The 16,454-nt window shown below is 37.5% G+C and overlaps 1 protein-coding gene across 3 annotated transcripts in view; it reads right to left on the reverse strand.

Moving 5' to 3' along the window:
- Positions 1 to 1,676: 1,676 nt before the first annotated feature.
- Positions 1,677 to 16,454, reverse strand: part of npas2 (neuronal PAS domain protein 2) — a 120,428-nt gene continuing 105,650 nt past the window's right edge. For all 3 annotated transcript variants that reach the window (XM_057821837.1, XM_057821835.1, XM_057821836.1), the window contains exons 20-22: positions 15,427 to 15,522; positions 15,147 to 15,357; positions 1,677 to 12,231 (exon numbers count right to left, since the gene is read on the reverse strand). In XM_057821837.1, the coding sequence (XP_057677820.1) occupies positions 12,031 to 12,231; positions 15,147 to 15,357; positions 15,427 to 15,522 (508 nt within the window). In that variant the 3' untranslated portion in view covers positions 1,677 to 12,030. The remainder of the gene's footprint in view (positions 12,232 to 15,146; positions 15,358 to 15,426; positions 15,523 to 16,454) is intronic.

Here is a 16,454-nt window from a genome sequence, read left to right on the forward strand (position 1 = left end):
AAAATCTAATTGTTAAACATATATCTTAAATGTAAACGTTAAATTTATATCCTAAATGTAATTCTTAAATATATATCTAAATACTGATTTTAAGTGTTAAATCTGGAAATGTTTGAAACTAAATATTTAGCTTATTATGCAAATTCACATGACTATAAACCGGAAGTAACAAAATAAAAGCTGGAGCAGCTCAGACTGTTGCTTATGTTGCTTGAAATGAATAAAACCTACTTAACGGTAGCAGTCGGCTCTTGGGTATGAATCATTGTGATAATTACAATGTCTAGGTAAAATACACATTTAAGAGAAACTATTTAAAGAGTATTTTGTGTTTTTCGTGTCACTTTTGCTTACATGAGCCTAGTACAGTTACTACGAATAGCCACAAGGGGCTCTGTTGGACTGGACTAAGCAAACAGTAAGCAAACAGTCTGAGCTGCTCCAGCTTTTATTTTGTTACTTCCGGTCTCCAGTCATGTGAATTTGCATATTAAGCTAAATATTTAGTTTCAACCGTTTCCAGATTTAACATTTAAATTTGGTATTTAGATATATATTTAGGATTTAAATTTAAGAATTAAGTTTAACATTTACATTTATGAAAATATTTAACATTTAGATTCAAGATATATATTTAAAATTTGGATTTAAGATATAAATTTACCATTTACATTTAAGATTTAAACTAAATATTTAGTTCTGGATTTAAACGTTAAGGTCCAATACTTATTATTTAAAAATAAATATTGAAGTTACTAAATAATGTTGTAAATGTGAAAAAAAAAGTGTCTCTGAAAATGTTACACCACATTTTAAACACTGTGTGGCGCTAAATGTGAGAAAATGTTGTCGTAATTTTGAGCATGAGGTGCTTTACAAACGGCACCCCATACATGTCTACCTCAGATTTTGTGCAAATGTTCAGCATAAGATTTTAATATTGTCCAATGTCCCTCATATTTTTGAAATGCTGTGTAGTACTGTGATTTTCAGACTATAAGGCGCACCTATATAAGCCGCCACCCACCAAATTTGACGCGAAAACAGCATTTGTTCACAGATAAACCGGTCTTATGACGCCGCTGTCAAAGTCAACAAATAAACTGCACTGGACTATAAGCCTCAGGATTCAAAATGAGGGAAAAAAGTAGTGCCTTATAGTCCAAAAATTACGGCAGTGTGTCACCATGCATGCATCTTTGTTCTGACATTAGAGATTGGTTAAACCAGTATCTGGTTTTGTCAACTCAATCAGTGGCAAAAATCCGACTTCAAATTTCAAAGAAAAAAAAATATTGCGATAATTATCGATATCAACTGACAAGAAATTTTTTATTGTGATAACAATGTTTGTCATATCGCCCAGGCTTACTTGAAATCAACATGAAATAACTTGGAAATGTCATAAAATCAACAGGAAATAATCCAAAATGTCGATTAACGCGAGTACTTTAATTAGAAAAATAAGCTTCAAATCAAATTTTGCCGCTTCGAGTATTCGTTCAATTAGAATTGTGATGTAATGGTTTGTTTTGAAAGTGCTTGCATTTAATTTTATTGATTTGGGTGGATACACTGCCCTCTAGTGGCAACAGTCAAAATGACATAACTCATTTAACATGGCTGAATCCAGCTGCTCCCTGTTAAGATCAACATAAGGTAAGTTTTTGTATGAGCTAATGTTTTTAAAGCTTTTGTAATTTAGTGTGTTGGTATATTTAGCCGTTTTTTTGTGGGAATATTTTTTTCAACAATTTGTTAAGAGCATTGTAAAAAAAAAAAAAAAAAAGTTTGCATTTTATAGCATTTAAGTTAGTGGACTTTTGCTATGCAAGTTAGCCAAGTGTTCTTTTTTATACCTAGATCCCCATTTAAATTTTTCTTTTTTTAAATACCGTTTAAGGTTAAACTCAGGTATTTTAATTGATTTTTAAATGAAAGTGCAATTCTGCATTGTTTAAAGAAATACTGGGGAATTTTATTTTGTATTTGCATTTAATGTTTTTTAAAAGTGCATCTTAAGCCTTTGTCATAGACTTCATAATGTATTGACATGACACATTCCCCATTCACTGCGTCACAACTTCCCGAAGGGGACCATCCAACACTCCGCTTTATTAACAGTCGGTCACATGCAGCGATCTAACGCCAGATTTAGGTTGAAAAAGTACGAAAGCTGTACTGCATACAAACAGGAAGGATTGTCTCAAGAGTGATTTGTCCGAGGATTCAAGGTAATTTGTATATTTTTCGTACCATGCATGCATTTTGAAAGTTGTGAAAAAAAATCAATGGGAGAAATTAGCCGCTACAGCACGGGCATTATACTTCGCAATATTTACATGAAATAATTGCTAATTGCCCGTTTTTTTGCTTTTAACCAATAATCGAGAGTGTTTTTTGCACATATCTATAAAGAATTCAGGGTTTTAAGCATTTATTCACAAGAGTTTTCAATGGAAAAAGCCCTTTGTTTACACCTGGCGGCCGCTAATTTCCTCACAGACGAGCCTCATATTTCGCAATATTTACGTGAAATAAATGCTCCCTCCCCGTTTTTTTTTTTTTTTTTTTTTTTTTTTTTTTTTTTTTGCTTTTAACAAGGCGGCGCCACAGTCACTTAAAGACTAGCAGCACATTTGACATATTTATGTAAAATAAATGCTAACTGCCTGTTTTTTTTCTTTTAACCAAGAATTAGGACTGTTTTACGTCCATATATACAGAACTGAGGGATTCAAGCATTTATTCAAAATAATTTCAACAAAAAAAGCTCTTTCTGGTGGCAAGGCGGCGCCACAGTGACTAAAAAACGAGCAGCACATTCAACATATTTACGTAAAATAAATGCTAACTGCCCGTTTTTTTTTTTTTTTTTTTTTTTTTTTTTTTGCTTTTAACCAAGATTTGAGACTGTTTTACGTCCATATCTATAAAGAATTCAGGTATTTAAGCATTTATTCACAAGAATTTTAACGTAAAAAGCTCTTTGTGGTGACAAGGCGGCACCATAGTGACTTAAAGTCTAGCAGCACATTCGACATATTTACGTAAAATAAATGCTAACTGCCCGGTTCTTTGCTCTTTTAACAAAGAATCGGGACTGTTATACGTCCATATCTATAAAGAATTCAGGGATTTAAGCATTTATTCACAAGAATTTCAACGTAAAAAGCTCTTTGTGGTGACAAGCCGGCACCACAGTGACTTAAAGACTAGCAGCACATTTGACATATTTACGTAAAATAAACGCTAACTGCCAGTTTTTTTCTTTTAACCAAGAATTGAGACTGTTTTACGTCCATATCTATAAAGAATTCAGGGATTTAAGCATTTATTCACAAGAATTTTCAACGGAAAAAGCTCTTTGTGTTTCCACTCGGTCAGCTTTGACTGAGATAGGCCCCCTATGAATCGGCCCCGTGTCCCATCAATGCATTATGAAGTCTATGCCTTTCTTTTAAATCTCCTAAAATTGATTCACTAACGCATTAAATGTTCCTAATCCGATGACTCGATTCTTTGAACTAACTAGTTGATAGATTAATCGACTACTAAAATAATCGATAGCTGAACCCCTACCCGTAAATACCCAAAATGAACTCTTTGGCTTCCATTGAAAACAACAGACGTCCAATCGACTTAAACTAGGCTGTGAATGCTCATATTTTAGTGCCACTGACAGCGCTAGACATCCAATCCATTTTAACTAGTGATTTAACTTATTTGGAGAAACACACATGAGATATAATTGCCATGAACGTGGCACGAGTTCGACACCCCTGATTTAAAATCTTCCAATGAGCATTTCGTATCAGTGGTTGTGTTTCAAGTTACGCTACATTCGCAAGTCTCAAATCTGTCATCGTGAGTGGAATCATCGTATTCTCTGCCTGGAGGAATGTCATTGTAATTCAGAAAAAAATAGATCATTTACACAGTACCATCTGTGGTGTAATATATACATCTTTTGTGAAATCTTGTCAAATATACAACATAACATTCTCAAAACGACATTGCACATTGTTGAAAGTGTCGACTAGGCCTGTTTTCTTCCTCTGTGGTGCTCAACCACCGCCGTGAAACAACGAGCGTGTACTCAAATGCAACTGGAACCAATTTGAATTTGTCAAAACTTAAGAAGACCAAAAAAAAAAAAAAAAAAAGTACTGTTTGATTTTTGGCTAATTAGCAGCTATTCATCTCCTCCGATAAATACTTCAAATTGAGGCACAGCCATTTTGCATACACTCTCCAGCTTGTATGTTTCTGTTAAATATAATAAAAATAAACACTCATGACTGATAAATGACAAGCACACAATCTAATGAAATCAATTTTACAGAAAGGGGCTTTTAGTCAATTTCTTTTCATAACGCTAAATATTCAAACAACGGGAATTAAATAAGATTATATAACAATTAGCATTTGTTTCGTGCAAAACTTGATGAGTTGTACTCAAACGTTGTAGTTCTGAAACAGAATAGATATTTTAGATATTTTGGTCTTGATCTATATAGTTATCTACATATATATATAGAACTACACTTTCATATATAGTTATGAACATTTTATGCCCAAAATATTTTAATTCCTCATAATATCTCTGACAGAAATTGACTGGAATTTCGCAATCCTATGGACCCTGAACAATAATGCAATATACATATAGTGTTATGAAAAAGTATCTGAACCTTTTGGAATTTCTCACATTTCTGCATAAAATCACCATCAAATGTGATCTGAGCTTTGGCAAAATCACACAAATGAAAAAAGTGTCTGCTTTAACTAAAACCAACCAAACATTTATAGGTTTTCATATTTTAACGAGGATAGAAGGGGGAAAATTAAGTAAATGAACCGTCACATTTAATATTTTGTGCCCCTTTTTGCAGCAATAACTTTAGCAGACACATCCTGTAGCTGCAGATCAGTCCTGCGCATTCGATCAAGACTAATCTTGGCCCATTCTTTTCTACAAAACTGCTGTAGTTCAGTCAGATTCCTGGCATGTCTGACATGAATCGCTGTCTTTAGGTCATGCCACAGCATCTCAATGGGTTTTAAGTCTGGACTTTGACTTGGCCACTCCAGAACGTGTATTTTGTTCTGTGTTTTGGATCATTGTCTTGTTGCAGCATCCAGCTTCAACTGTCTAACAGACGGCCTCAGGTTTTCCTGCAAAACGTTTGAATTCATTCTTCCATTAATGATTGCAAGTTGTCCAGGGGCTGAGGCAGTAAAACAGCCCCAAATCATGATGCTTCCTCCACCATGCTTCACGGTGGGGATGAGGTGTTGATGTTAGTGAGCTGTTCCATTTTTCTTCCACACATGATATCGTCTGTTACCCCGAAACAATTCAACATTGGTTTCATCACTCCACAAATATTTTGCCAAAACGTCTGTGGAGTGTCCAAGTGCCTTTTTGCGAACATTAATCGAGCAACAATGCTTTTTTTTTAGACAGCAGTGGCTTCCTCCATGGAGTCCTCCCATGAACACCATTCTTGGCCATATACTTGATGTGTGCATGGAGATATTGGAATGTGCCAGTGATTTCTGACAGTCTTTAGCAGACACACTAAGGTTCTTTTTTGCCTCTCTGAGTATTCTGCGCTGAACTCTTGGCGTCATCTGTGAGAGAAGCAACAGTGCCAAACTCTCTCCATTTGTAGACAACCTCTCTGACTGTCGATTAATGAACATCCAGACTTTTAGAGATGGTTTGTATCCTTTCCTGGCTTTATACAAATCAACACTCCTTGATCGCAGGTGTTCTTCAGACAGCTCTTTTGACCGAGCCATGATGCATAAGACAAGGTTTCTTTTCAATACAATTCTTAGCAGGTTTGTGTTTTATAGTGGGCAGGGCAGCTATAAACCACTCATCAGTGATTGGGCTCACACCTGACTTAAATTGTTTGGTAAAAATTGGTTTCAATTGCTCTTTTAAGTCTCCTTAGGCAGAGGGTGCACTTACTTATTTTTCCCCCTTCTGTCATTTTTTGTATGCTATCCTCATTAAAATATGAAAACCAAACAATGTTTGGGTAGTCTTAGTTAAAGCAGACACTGTATTTTCATCCGTGTGATTCCGGCAAAAGATCCGATCACATTTAATGGTAATTGTATGCAGAAATGTGAGAAATTCCAAAAGGTTCAGATACTTTTTCATACCACTGTATTAGAACTAGTGCTGCAATGATTACCTGATTAACTTGAGTAATTAGACTAGAAAAAGCTTCGAATCCAATTTTGCTGCTTCGAGTATTCGTTTAATTAGAGTGGCGTTGTAACTGTTCGTTTTGATAGTGTTTGGATTTAGTTTTATTGATTTGGGTAGATACACTGCCCTCTAGCGGCAACAGTGAATATGACATAACTCATTTAACATGGCTGAATCCAGCTGCTCTCTGTTAAGACCAGCAAAAGGTAAGTTTTTGTTTGAGCTAAAACGTTTTTATATGCATTCGTTATTTAGTTTAAAAGTATATTTAGCATTTTTTTGGTGGGAATATGTGTTTGAACGATTTGTTAAGAGCATTGTAAAATGTTAAAATTTTATAGCATTTAAGCTAGCGGCTAAGATCGGGTATTTTAATTCATTTTTAAATGAAAGTGCAATTCTGCATCATTTGAAGAAACACCCGGGAATTTTGTTTTGAATTCGCTTTTAATGGTCTTTTGAAAGTGCAAGCTTAGCAAGCCCTGGTTTTACATCTCCTAAAATTGATTCCGCAAATCAATAAATGTTCCTAATCTGATGGCTCGATTATTCAAACTAACAAATTGATGGATTAACCAACTGCTTAAATAATCGATAGCTGCAATGCTAATTAGACCCACCTCTCAATAAAAGTAATCTCATATTGTTCAATCACAAAAATAAATATATTGTTCAGCCTCTCACAATTTAAAGTCTTCAATGAACTGTGTGTACTAACAACTAAAAAACATGATTATTTTTGTAAAGGCACACCTTTTAGATTATTTTAGAGCTTAGTTTTGTATTTTCCATTTTAAACTGTTAGCTAATTTTGTTAATCTCTCAATGCTAACTCAATGCTTGACGTCCAATACATAAACTGGGAGGGAAGATGATCACATGGACATCTATTGCCGTCAATGGCACTAAAACATCATCGCTAATTGATGAATAAGTTCAACAACAACAAAAAATTAAATGCAATGAGGTGAGTGTAAAACTTTTAAGACCATTGGTGACCCATCAACATGAAAATGAATCATAATCTCAAGAAAATGTATCCTAGAAAAATAAATTACTGACTAATGATAATCGCATTGCTGATTGATTGGTGGGGCCATGTTTAAGTTTCTAAAGGCATCCAATCTATAAATATATATCAATACAAATCTAAATGTCATTTTAATCTAATATGGGGGGATATATCATTTATGATTCATGAAAATAAACCTTGTACTCCAAATGGACCTGAGCATCGTTTTTAAAGCCGTAGTCGGACAACATTGGAACTGCACCACTAGTAGCATGGTTAAAAGGCACATTAGACAACCCTTCACCGTCCATTGTGTTGTTTAACACGTGAGCAGAGGCATTGCACGGCTCTTCAAGAAGTCTTTCTTTGTTCAAACCAAACCTAGACATCAAACATATCCTTGGGGAGATTGTGGGGTGTGATATCCAACTCACCTAATGGGCTCTTTGCACTAAAACCTTTGCTTTTTTCTTTTAAATACATTTTATGTCATCATCAAATTTGATAAAGCTTTGAAATCCAAATGTTATTTTTATTTTCTTTCTTCAATTAGTCCATTTCAACTTTTCATGTAATTATGCACTACAGTAGGGGTCGGGAACCTTTTTGACCGAGACACATTTTACAATGTGATTCCACGAGAGCTGTGAGAGTTTATGTGTTTATTTAAGGGCTGTCAAAATTAACGCGTTAACACGCGGTAATTAATTTTTTAAATTAATCACGTTAAACTATTTGACGCAATTAACGCACATGTCCCGCTCAGACAGTATTTTGCCTTTTGGTAAGTTTTACAGCAAGGTTTTTTGTGCTGTCTAACAGCGAACTCTTGTGGTCGCTTTGTGACATGGTTTATTGCTTTCTTGCCAGTTCAATATGGCTGCACGACGTCTCGGGCTGACGCCTACGTTGTAATGTTGTGCTTATATGATCCTTAGACAAGATTTGTCCGTAAGTATGGTTGTTGTAAAGAATGTTCATATTATGTTAGTAAGCGAAATGTTATATTTTTTGTATGAGACGCTTTTTGTTTATGTTTAGTGAACCTATGTAGCGTGCTAAGCTAACGTTGTTGCTAATGCAATGCTTGTGTACTTTTTTTTTGTAGTTTCACTACAGTCTAAAGAGGACAGGGTTTGAGGCCATTTTATTAATAAATCAGATGAAATAGGAAGAAGTCTGATTATTAAGGCGTCGTTCACTAGCTTTCTAGCTTTGGAAAAAGTAGACGCTTCGGAGTGAGGACAGCATAGACAGATTTAAATGACAGTAGAGTGAAATGCCCACTACAGTCCTTATGTACCGTATGTTGAATGTATATATCCATCTTGTGTCTTATCTTTCCATTCCAAGAAATTATTTTACAGAATATATATATATAATTTACAGAAAAATATGGCATATTTTATAGATGGTTTGAATTGCGATTAATTACGTTTAATTAATTTTTAAGCTGTAATTAACTCGATTAAAAATTTTAACCGTTTGACAGCCCTAGTATATTTGTATATACCGTATTGGCCCGAATATAAGACGGTGTTTTTTGCATTGAAATAAGACTGAAAAAGTGGGAGTCGTCTTATATTCGGGGTCTCGACATTATACCCATTCACGGCGCTAGATGGCGCCAGATATCATTGAAGCGATGTTCTGTCATGACAGATCTCAGCTACTCTCAAGTTTAACCAGTTTGCATTATTTTATTGCAATGTTTTTCCTGATTCAGATTTGTTTCAAGACTACAGTTATAGTTAAACCTCACTTTGATGGTTAATGCAGTTATTGCAATTTTGTTGTTTTATCACAATAGACTGGTTTATTTACATTTCAAAAACCAGAAGCCATTCATTTACGAATGTGATTGAACTTTAGTTTACATATTTAAATGTTCAGATATTAAGATTTGAATGAGGCAAAATGACATGCTTTTTCTCTCAAATATATTGTTATAATCATTTCTTTCAGATGTACTTTTAATTATTTTCTGTACAAAAATTAATTCGGTGTTCAAAAAGTCTTTTTTTCAAACTTGAGTCTTGAAAAAGAGGAGGTCGTCTTATAATCAGGGCCGTCTTATATTCGGGCCAATATGATATATAATGTATATGGCGGAAAACACACAAGGCTGAAAAAGCAGTTTCTGCTCTTGCACCCCTCTTTAAGCCAAAAAAACTGTTGTGTTTGATAGAACAATATGTCTGTATGCTGCCATAGCAGTTTGATGGTGCATTAGGGCCCCGAACTATTTTTGATTTGTCCGTTTTACCCTGTAGAGCCCCGTTTACAGACGCCGCACCACCACTTTTGTTTCAACCCAGCCATAAAAAGAAGGTAAGTAATTATACTAGTAGTTATTTGAAATGTCTATCATTTTTAGCTTAGACTCATTCATTTAGGCCTAATATTTAGTTTAAATAAATAAATAAATAAATAAAAATTTCCCTTGCCTATTTTCAACTTTTAAACAAATTACGTCACAATGAGAAAAAAAAAGATTGTAAATAGGTCACGGATATGGACCTTATAACTATCGCTTAATTTTATTTATTTTTTTGTTCCTGTCACATTTTTACCCGATATTTTAGATGATAAATAATCGATTCAAACAAAGAAAAATTGGGGGGGGGGGGAGTTTAAAAGGGTAAATATTTGAAAAAGAAAATCTTGACCACTCCTTGATGTCTGTGATTTCTGCATCGCGACCCTTGTTATATTACCGTGTTTCACCCATAAAATCCCCAAAAAGTCCATTCAGAGCTGTGTCTTCATACTTGGTCATACATGCTACATGGAGTTTTTGGATCTAAATAAGGTAAGTACACGATAATATGTCGTTAGGCCAATTAGGGGGTCTCACAGTGGAACTTCAAGTCAATTGAATGTTTTCCGCCATATTGTGCATATTCTAACTTTATATTATGTTGCCAGCTTGTCAGAGTGTTTTGTGAGCAGTTTTGTTCGTGAATGCACGAGAGTCCATGCGAGGTTTTTAAGGCATTTTCACACTAGTGTCAGCTCAGTAGAAAGAGCAAGCACAAAAAAGGAGAAGTCACGTAGCCTGACGTAGACACTGTCAGGAAGTGAAAAGCAGCTAGCATATTTACGATAATCCCAAGCACCAATGTGTTTATTTTTCCTTGTTGCACAAGAAAACGACTTTTCCTCTTTCAAGGAGTAGGGGGCATTATATTAGCAATGTAAAGAGTTTTACTAGTTTCGGTGAGACGGTGTATAGTTTTTTTGTTGTTGTTCATGAACTACATTTTCACACAAACCTAAATTGGGGTACCATTTAGTTTAGCAAGGAGAGCTATTAGAGCCATTTTTCGAGTGTCCCCGAGATCGCGAAACTTTAAAAAAGCGCATTAAACAAGGTTTCGTCGGCCGTGATTCGCATGTATCCGTCTTCCGAAGCAGCCTGATAGCACAGGTATTAGTACGTCTGCCCCTCTGCTATTGGATGCGTTGTTGACGTCAGCGCGGCACGCCTCTCGCCGTAAATTCATTCAAAATTGCCGTCCAACGCTCACTTTTGCTCACATACACAATAAATAGGTTTCTGCTGAACCCCTCACACTAGGCTGCCACTAGTTTGAAGAGGTTTTTACTAGCAGTAGCGGAGTTGTGATTGAAATAGATTTTGAGAAAACAACAACGAAAGCCTTGTTACTTAGGATGTTAAGATCGTTGCTCGGTTGTGCACTCTACTTTGGGAATAACATAGAAATGTGGTGTGGCATTGCTTATATTTCCTGGAAATGGAAACCACAATCAGGGAGCTGAGACAGTAGGAGTCTCTCAGGGCAATCGTTTCGTAAGTCTCGTTCTTTTGGAAGTGGTGACAATTTGGCATGTGAAAAATTCATGAAAGTGAAACCAATTGCGCACCTGTGTGACTTAGGGCACCATGTGGTTCAATTTTGTTTAATTTTCTCTCTCTTTTTTTTTTTTTATATACTCCAGTTCACTCGGCATTGAGTTGGTTGAGACTATTATCGCATATTATTGCAACACATGTTTGATGTTTCTGAGTTCAATTATTGAGTGCACCATCATCTCATCAAAGATCGTTCACATCAAGCGAGCCGGGCGGTCCCACATTTAAGATTTCGGGTTGATGGAGAGCCAGATATGGCCAGCGAGAGACATTGGTTCCCGACCCCAGCACGACAGTGTACACGAAAGTTGTGTCACAATCGCCATTGAGTTTAACAAATTTGCACACTGAAACACATCGATATTTCTGCATTTTGTTTGTGTGTGTGTTTGGGGTGAGGGGAATCCATCTTTATGAATGCTCGTGAATGGCGGCAGTGGGAGGAAACGCGATTCAGAAAAGAGTAAGCAGTAAAAATCTCAAGCGGACTGTGCAAAGAGCCCATTGAGAAATTAAAAGCGATCCTCTGGATTTCATTTTAAGGTGGTTGTCAGGAAAATAATCTCACTGCGAAGCCACCGGTTAGAGGGAACATTTAATATTAAATTTATAGGCAAAAATAAATACTATCCTATTCTCGGGTGGGGGCGTGGTACCAAAAGTGCAAAGAGACACTTGCGAAATGAACGTGGTGTCCTCATGACAGCGGGGATAAATCCACTAGTTTCATTGACAACTGAGCATGTCGCAGGCTGCTGATGAAAGGCCCCGCCTCCCATCGTCACATTCCTCGGCCGTGCGTCCCGTCGCCGTTTTCCTTCCTCGCGAGCGGCTTCGCATCAAATGTTCAGGCCGCTCTCGTCGGTTTAATTTCCAGCAGCGGAGCTCGGTGCTCTCGCGCGTTCCACAGTGCTACCGCGTTAGCATGTTCCTGAAGTCTGAAACATTAGCGTTCTGGGTTTGGGAATGTTGGTATTGTCTTTGCTGCGGCTGCGGCTGTTGGGTTTGCGGCGTCGGCTGCTGCTGGATGTATCCCACGGTGCCTTGTTGCGAGATGTTGGCGGTGTGTAAGAATGATGGCGTCGAGCCGCTGTGCACGAGTCCTTGAGTCATCTACAAAACAGAACATTAATTCACTCAGGTCAAGAGCCAAGAGTTGCGAATACACGTTTTCATTTATAGTAATTAAAACTAGAGATGAGGCCGATCGATCGAGTCCGATCACGTCATTTTCAAAGTATCAGAATCGGCAAAAAAATATCGGCCATGCCTTTTTTTAATATATATATATATATATTTTATTTGAATTGTTTTGTAATTGTATTTAACGTTACAGACATAATATGTTACACTCACCCAGAGTCTTTAGTTTAGGCTTAAGGTAGGGTTATCAATTTTTTAAAAAATGTATTACGTTAAAATATTTAACGCAATGAATGCATGCGCTGCACGACCCAATGAGTAGAGTGAATTTTGGAGCCTTTTTTTAATTGGCTAAAGCCTTACAATCCCTCTCCCTACGATTAGAAATATCATGGGAAGCAATGTGGGGAAGCAAGGTAGCAATTGATCTTTTTCTTAACTCTCTATGTTATTTCCCAACACAGAGAATATCAATTGGTAGCACTACGCACAGTCATGGTTCCACTTCCCATCATCCATTTGGGCATGGCCACAGTATCATTTACTGCAAGCTCAACACATACACTAGATGGCAATATTTAGTCACAATATACAAAGTCACCAGTCTCTATCCGTGGATCCCTCTCACAGAAAGAATGTTTATAATCTAAATGCCATCTTGAGGATTTATTGTCATAATAAACAAATACAGTATTTATGTACTGTATGTTGAATGTATATATTCGTCCGAGTTTTATTCATTTTTTCCTTAATGCATTGCCGAAATGTATATGATCGGGAAAAATTATCGGGAATGATTGGAATTGAATCGGGAGCAAAAAAAGCAATCGGATCGGGAAATATCGGGATCGGCAGATACTCAAACTAAAACGATCGGGATCGGATCGGGAGTAAAAAAACATGATCGGAACAACCCTAATTAAAACCAATGTAAGAGGGGATTTGTACAGGGAGTCCCCGGGTTATGACAGACCTGACTTATGCGATTTCGACTTTACGACGCCTCTGTCTTGTCATGTTTTTGTTTTTTTTCTTTTTCCATTTTCAAAAATATTTGAAAAAGCTCCAGGGAGGGAGGCACTAGGGCAGCATAAAGAGGTTAACGGGTCAGCGGGTTGCAGACCCCGTCGTAGTCTTTTTCCTTTTATTTGGTCCTAATACGTACTACATTACAACAACAATAATAGTCCTTCTGTCAACGGACCCATTTCAAGGGAGTAGGGGGAAAATTCTAATAGCTGTGTAAAGAGTTTTACAAGTTTCGGTGAGAAGGGGAATTTTTCTTTTTGTTGTTGTTTGTGAACTACATTTCCGCAAAAACGCACATCGAGGTACCATTAATTTTCATTTGTCGAGTGTCTCAGAGCTTGCAAAACTTGAAAAAAAAGCGCATTTATCAAAGTTTCGTCAGCCGTGATTGCGTACAATGGGGCAAATAAGTATTTAGTCAACCATCGATTGGGCAAGTTCTCCTACTTGAAAAGATTAGAGAGGCCTGTAATCGTCAACATGGGTAAACCTCAACCACGAGACACAGAATGTGGGGAAAAAAAGGAAAATCACATTGTTTGATTTTTAAAGAATTTATTTCCAAATTAGAGTGGACAATAAGTATTTGGTCACCTACAAAAAATCAAGATTTCTGGCTGTCAAAGAGGTCTAACTTCTTCTAACAAGGTCTAATGAGGCTCCACTCGTTACCTGTATTAATGGCACCTGTTTTAACTCATTATCGGTATAAAAGACACCTGTCCACAACCTCAGTCAGTCACACTCCAAACTCCACTATGGCCAAGATCAAAGAGCTGTTGAAGGACACCAGAGACAAAATTGTAGCCCTGCACCAGGCTGGGAAGACTGAATCTGCAATAGGTAAAGCGCTTGGTGTAAAGAAATCAACTGTGGGAGCAATCATTAGAAAATGGAAGACATACAAGACCACTGATATTCTCCCTCAATCTGGGGCTCCATGCAAGATCTCACCACGTGGCGTCAAAATGATAACAAGAACGGTGAGCAAAAATCCCAGAACCACACGGACACACCTAGTGAATAACCTACAGAGAGCTGGGACCATAGTAACAAAGGCTACTATCAGTAAAACAGTGCGCTGCCAGGAACTCAAATCCTGCACTGCCAGACGTGTCCCCCTGCTGAAGCCAGTACACGTCCAGGCCCGACTGCGGTTCGCTAGAGAGCATTTGGATGATCCAGAAGAGGACTGGGAGAATGTGTTTGGTCAGATGAAACCAAAATAGAACTTTATGGTAGAAACGCAGGTTCTCGTGTTTGGAGAAGAAAGAATACTGAATTGCATCCGAAGAACACCATACCCACTGTGAATGGTGTTATACTTTTCCACCTTTCAAGGCGCTCAAAGCGCTTTACACTACATTGCCATCTACCTACTACCTACGCAGCACCAGGAGCAAAGTGGGGTTTCATTATCTTGCTCAAGGATACTTAGGAGAGTTCATCAGGGCAGAGAATCGAACCCACAACCTCTGGGTTGGCGGGACAGCTATTCTACCACTGATCCACGCCATCCCACTGTGACGCATGGCCTAGTCAGTCTCCAGATCTCAACCCCGTTGTAAATCTGTGGAGGGAGTTGAAAGTCCGTGTTGCCCAACGACAGCCCCAAATCATCTGCCAAAATCTGACTTAAATGAATTGTTTTTAATATTTAGGGGAAGAGAGGACAATCAAAGCTTTGATGTCTTTTCTGTTGTCGATCTTCTCTTTCAATCGCCTTAAAGAGTCTTAACAAAACTCAAATCTGCATAACCGCCTACTGACATTTTGTTGCTATGGAGACACGAGGGTTGCTCCGAAGCCGCAATAGGATTACGCAAGCGATCGATAAGAATCTAATAGGGTTGTACCTGAAAGAACTGCTGGGGCTGCTGCAGTTGTAGGGAGTGCTGGGTGGCCTGAGGCTGAGTCTGGTAGCTTTGCTGCGACTGGTGCGAGATGAAGCTGTTGTGCGGGATCATGATAGGTGACGTGAACACCTGAGAGGGCACCAGCACGGCGTTGCAGTTGACCTGCTGCACGGGGAACGAGGGCGCGATGATCTGCTGCTCCAGCGTGTATCTGTCGGGAGGGCGCGGTCAGTGAGTCGTACGCAGCAGGGTGTTGGTGTAGGGTCGGAATGGTGCTTACATGGTTTGGGGAATGCCCATGTTACACTGCTGGGAGGGCTGCGTGGACCCACTGCTGCTGGGGACCAGTGTCTGCATTGGCTGGTTCAGGAGCATCCTATGAGGAAAAAGTTTTCTATCATCGACTGTACGTTGGGAAATGAGGGGGTTATCTGTTTTTGTCCGTTATATTGAAGCAATCAAATCTCCAACAATTGGATTTCTTTCACGTTCTGCTGCTGATCAGATTGTGTTTTGTTAGGCCTTGTTCAGGTTGACAAGAAAAATCGGATTTTTAGCCCATCCAGATTGAAACTGGATGGCTCTTTTGTAGTCTGAACAGTCACAAAGCACAGAAATCCCGACTAGACGGATTAAAACCACATACGGGAGGTAGGACAAAGTGTTAGTGCTGCAATGATTAATCGATTAACTTGTGTAATTCGATTAGAAAAAAAGCTTCGAATCAAATTTTGCTGCCTATTTGTTTAATTAGAGTGGAATCACAATGGTTTGTATTTTCATTTAGTTTGATTGATTTGGATGGATACACTGCCCTCTAGTGGCAACAGTGAATATGACAACTCATTTAACATAGTTTAAGACCAACATAAGGTTGTGAGTTTTTTTTTTTTGAGCTAATATGATTTTTTATGTATTTGTAATTTAGTTTAGAGGTATATTTAGCTTTTTCTGTATATGTGTTTTGATGATTTGTTAAGAGCCTAGTTAAAAAAAAAAAAGTAGCATTTTATAGCATTTAAGCTAGGGGACTTTTGCTATGCAAGTTAGCCAATTGTTCTTTTGTTGTACTTTGATCCCCATTTATTATTTTTTAAACCCTTTATTGCCACATGTATCACATTTGATACACCTAAAATTTCATGATTTTGAGACTAATTCAGAATTTTGACATTAAAAATAAAAATGATGGATGCAAGTCAACACATGCATCTGCTGGTTCCATGTGAAAAACAGGATTTAGCAAGGTTTATAGATATTAGAGCACTATTACACATATTCATTTTGACTTTTCTTTTTACAAATTTG

This window comes from Corythoichthys intestinalis, chromosome 18 (genome assembly GCF_030265065.1).
Source record: "Corythoichthys intestinalis isolate RoL2023-P3 chromosome 18, ASM3026506v1, whole genome shotgun sequence".
In the NCBI taxonomy this organism is placed as follows: domain Eukaryota; kingdom Metazoa; phylum Chordata; class Actinopteri; order Syngnathiformes; family Syngnathidae; genus Corythoichthys; species Corythoichthys intestinalis.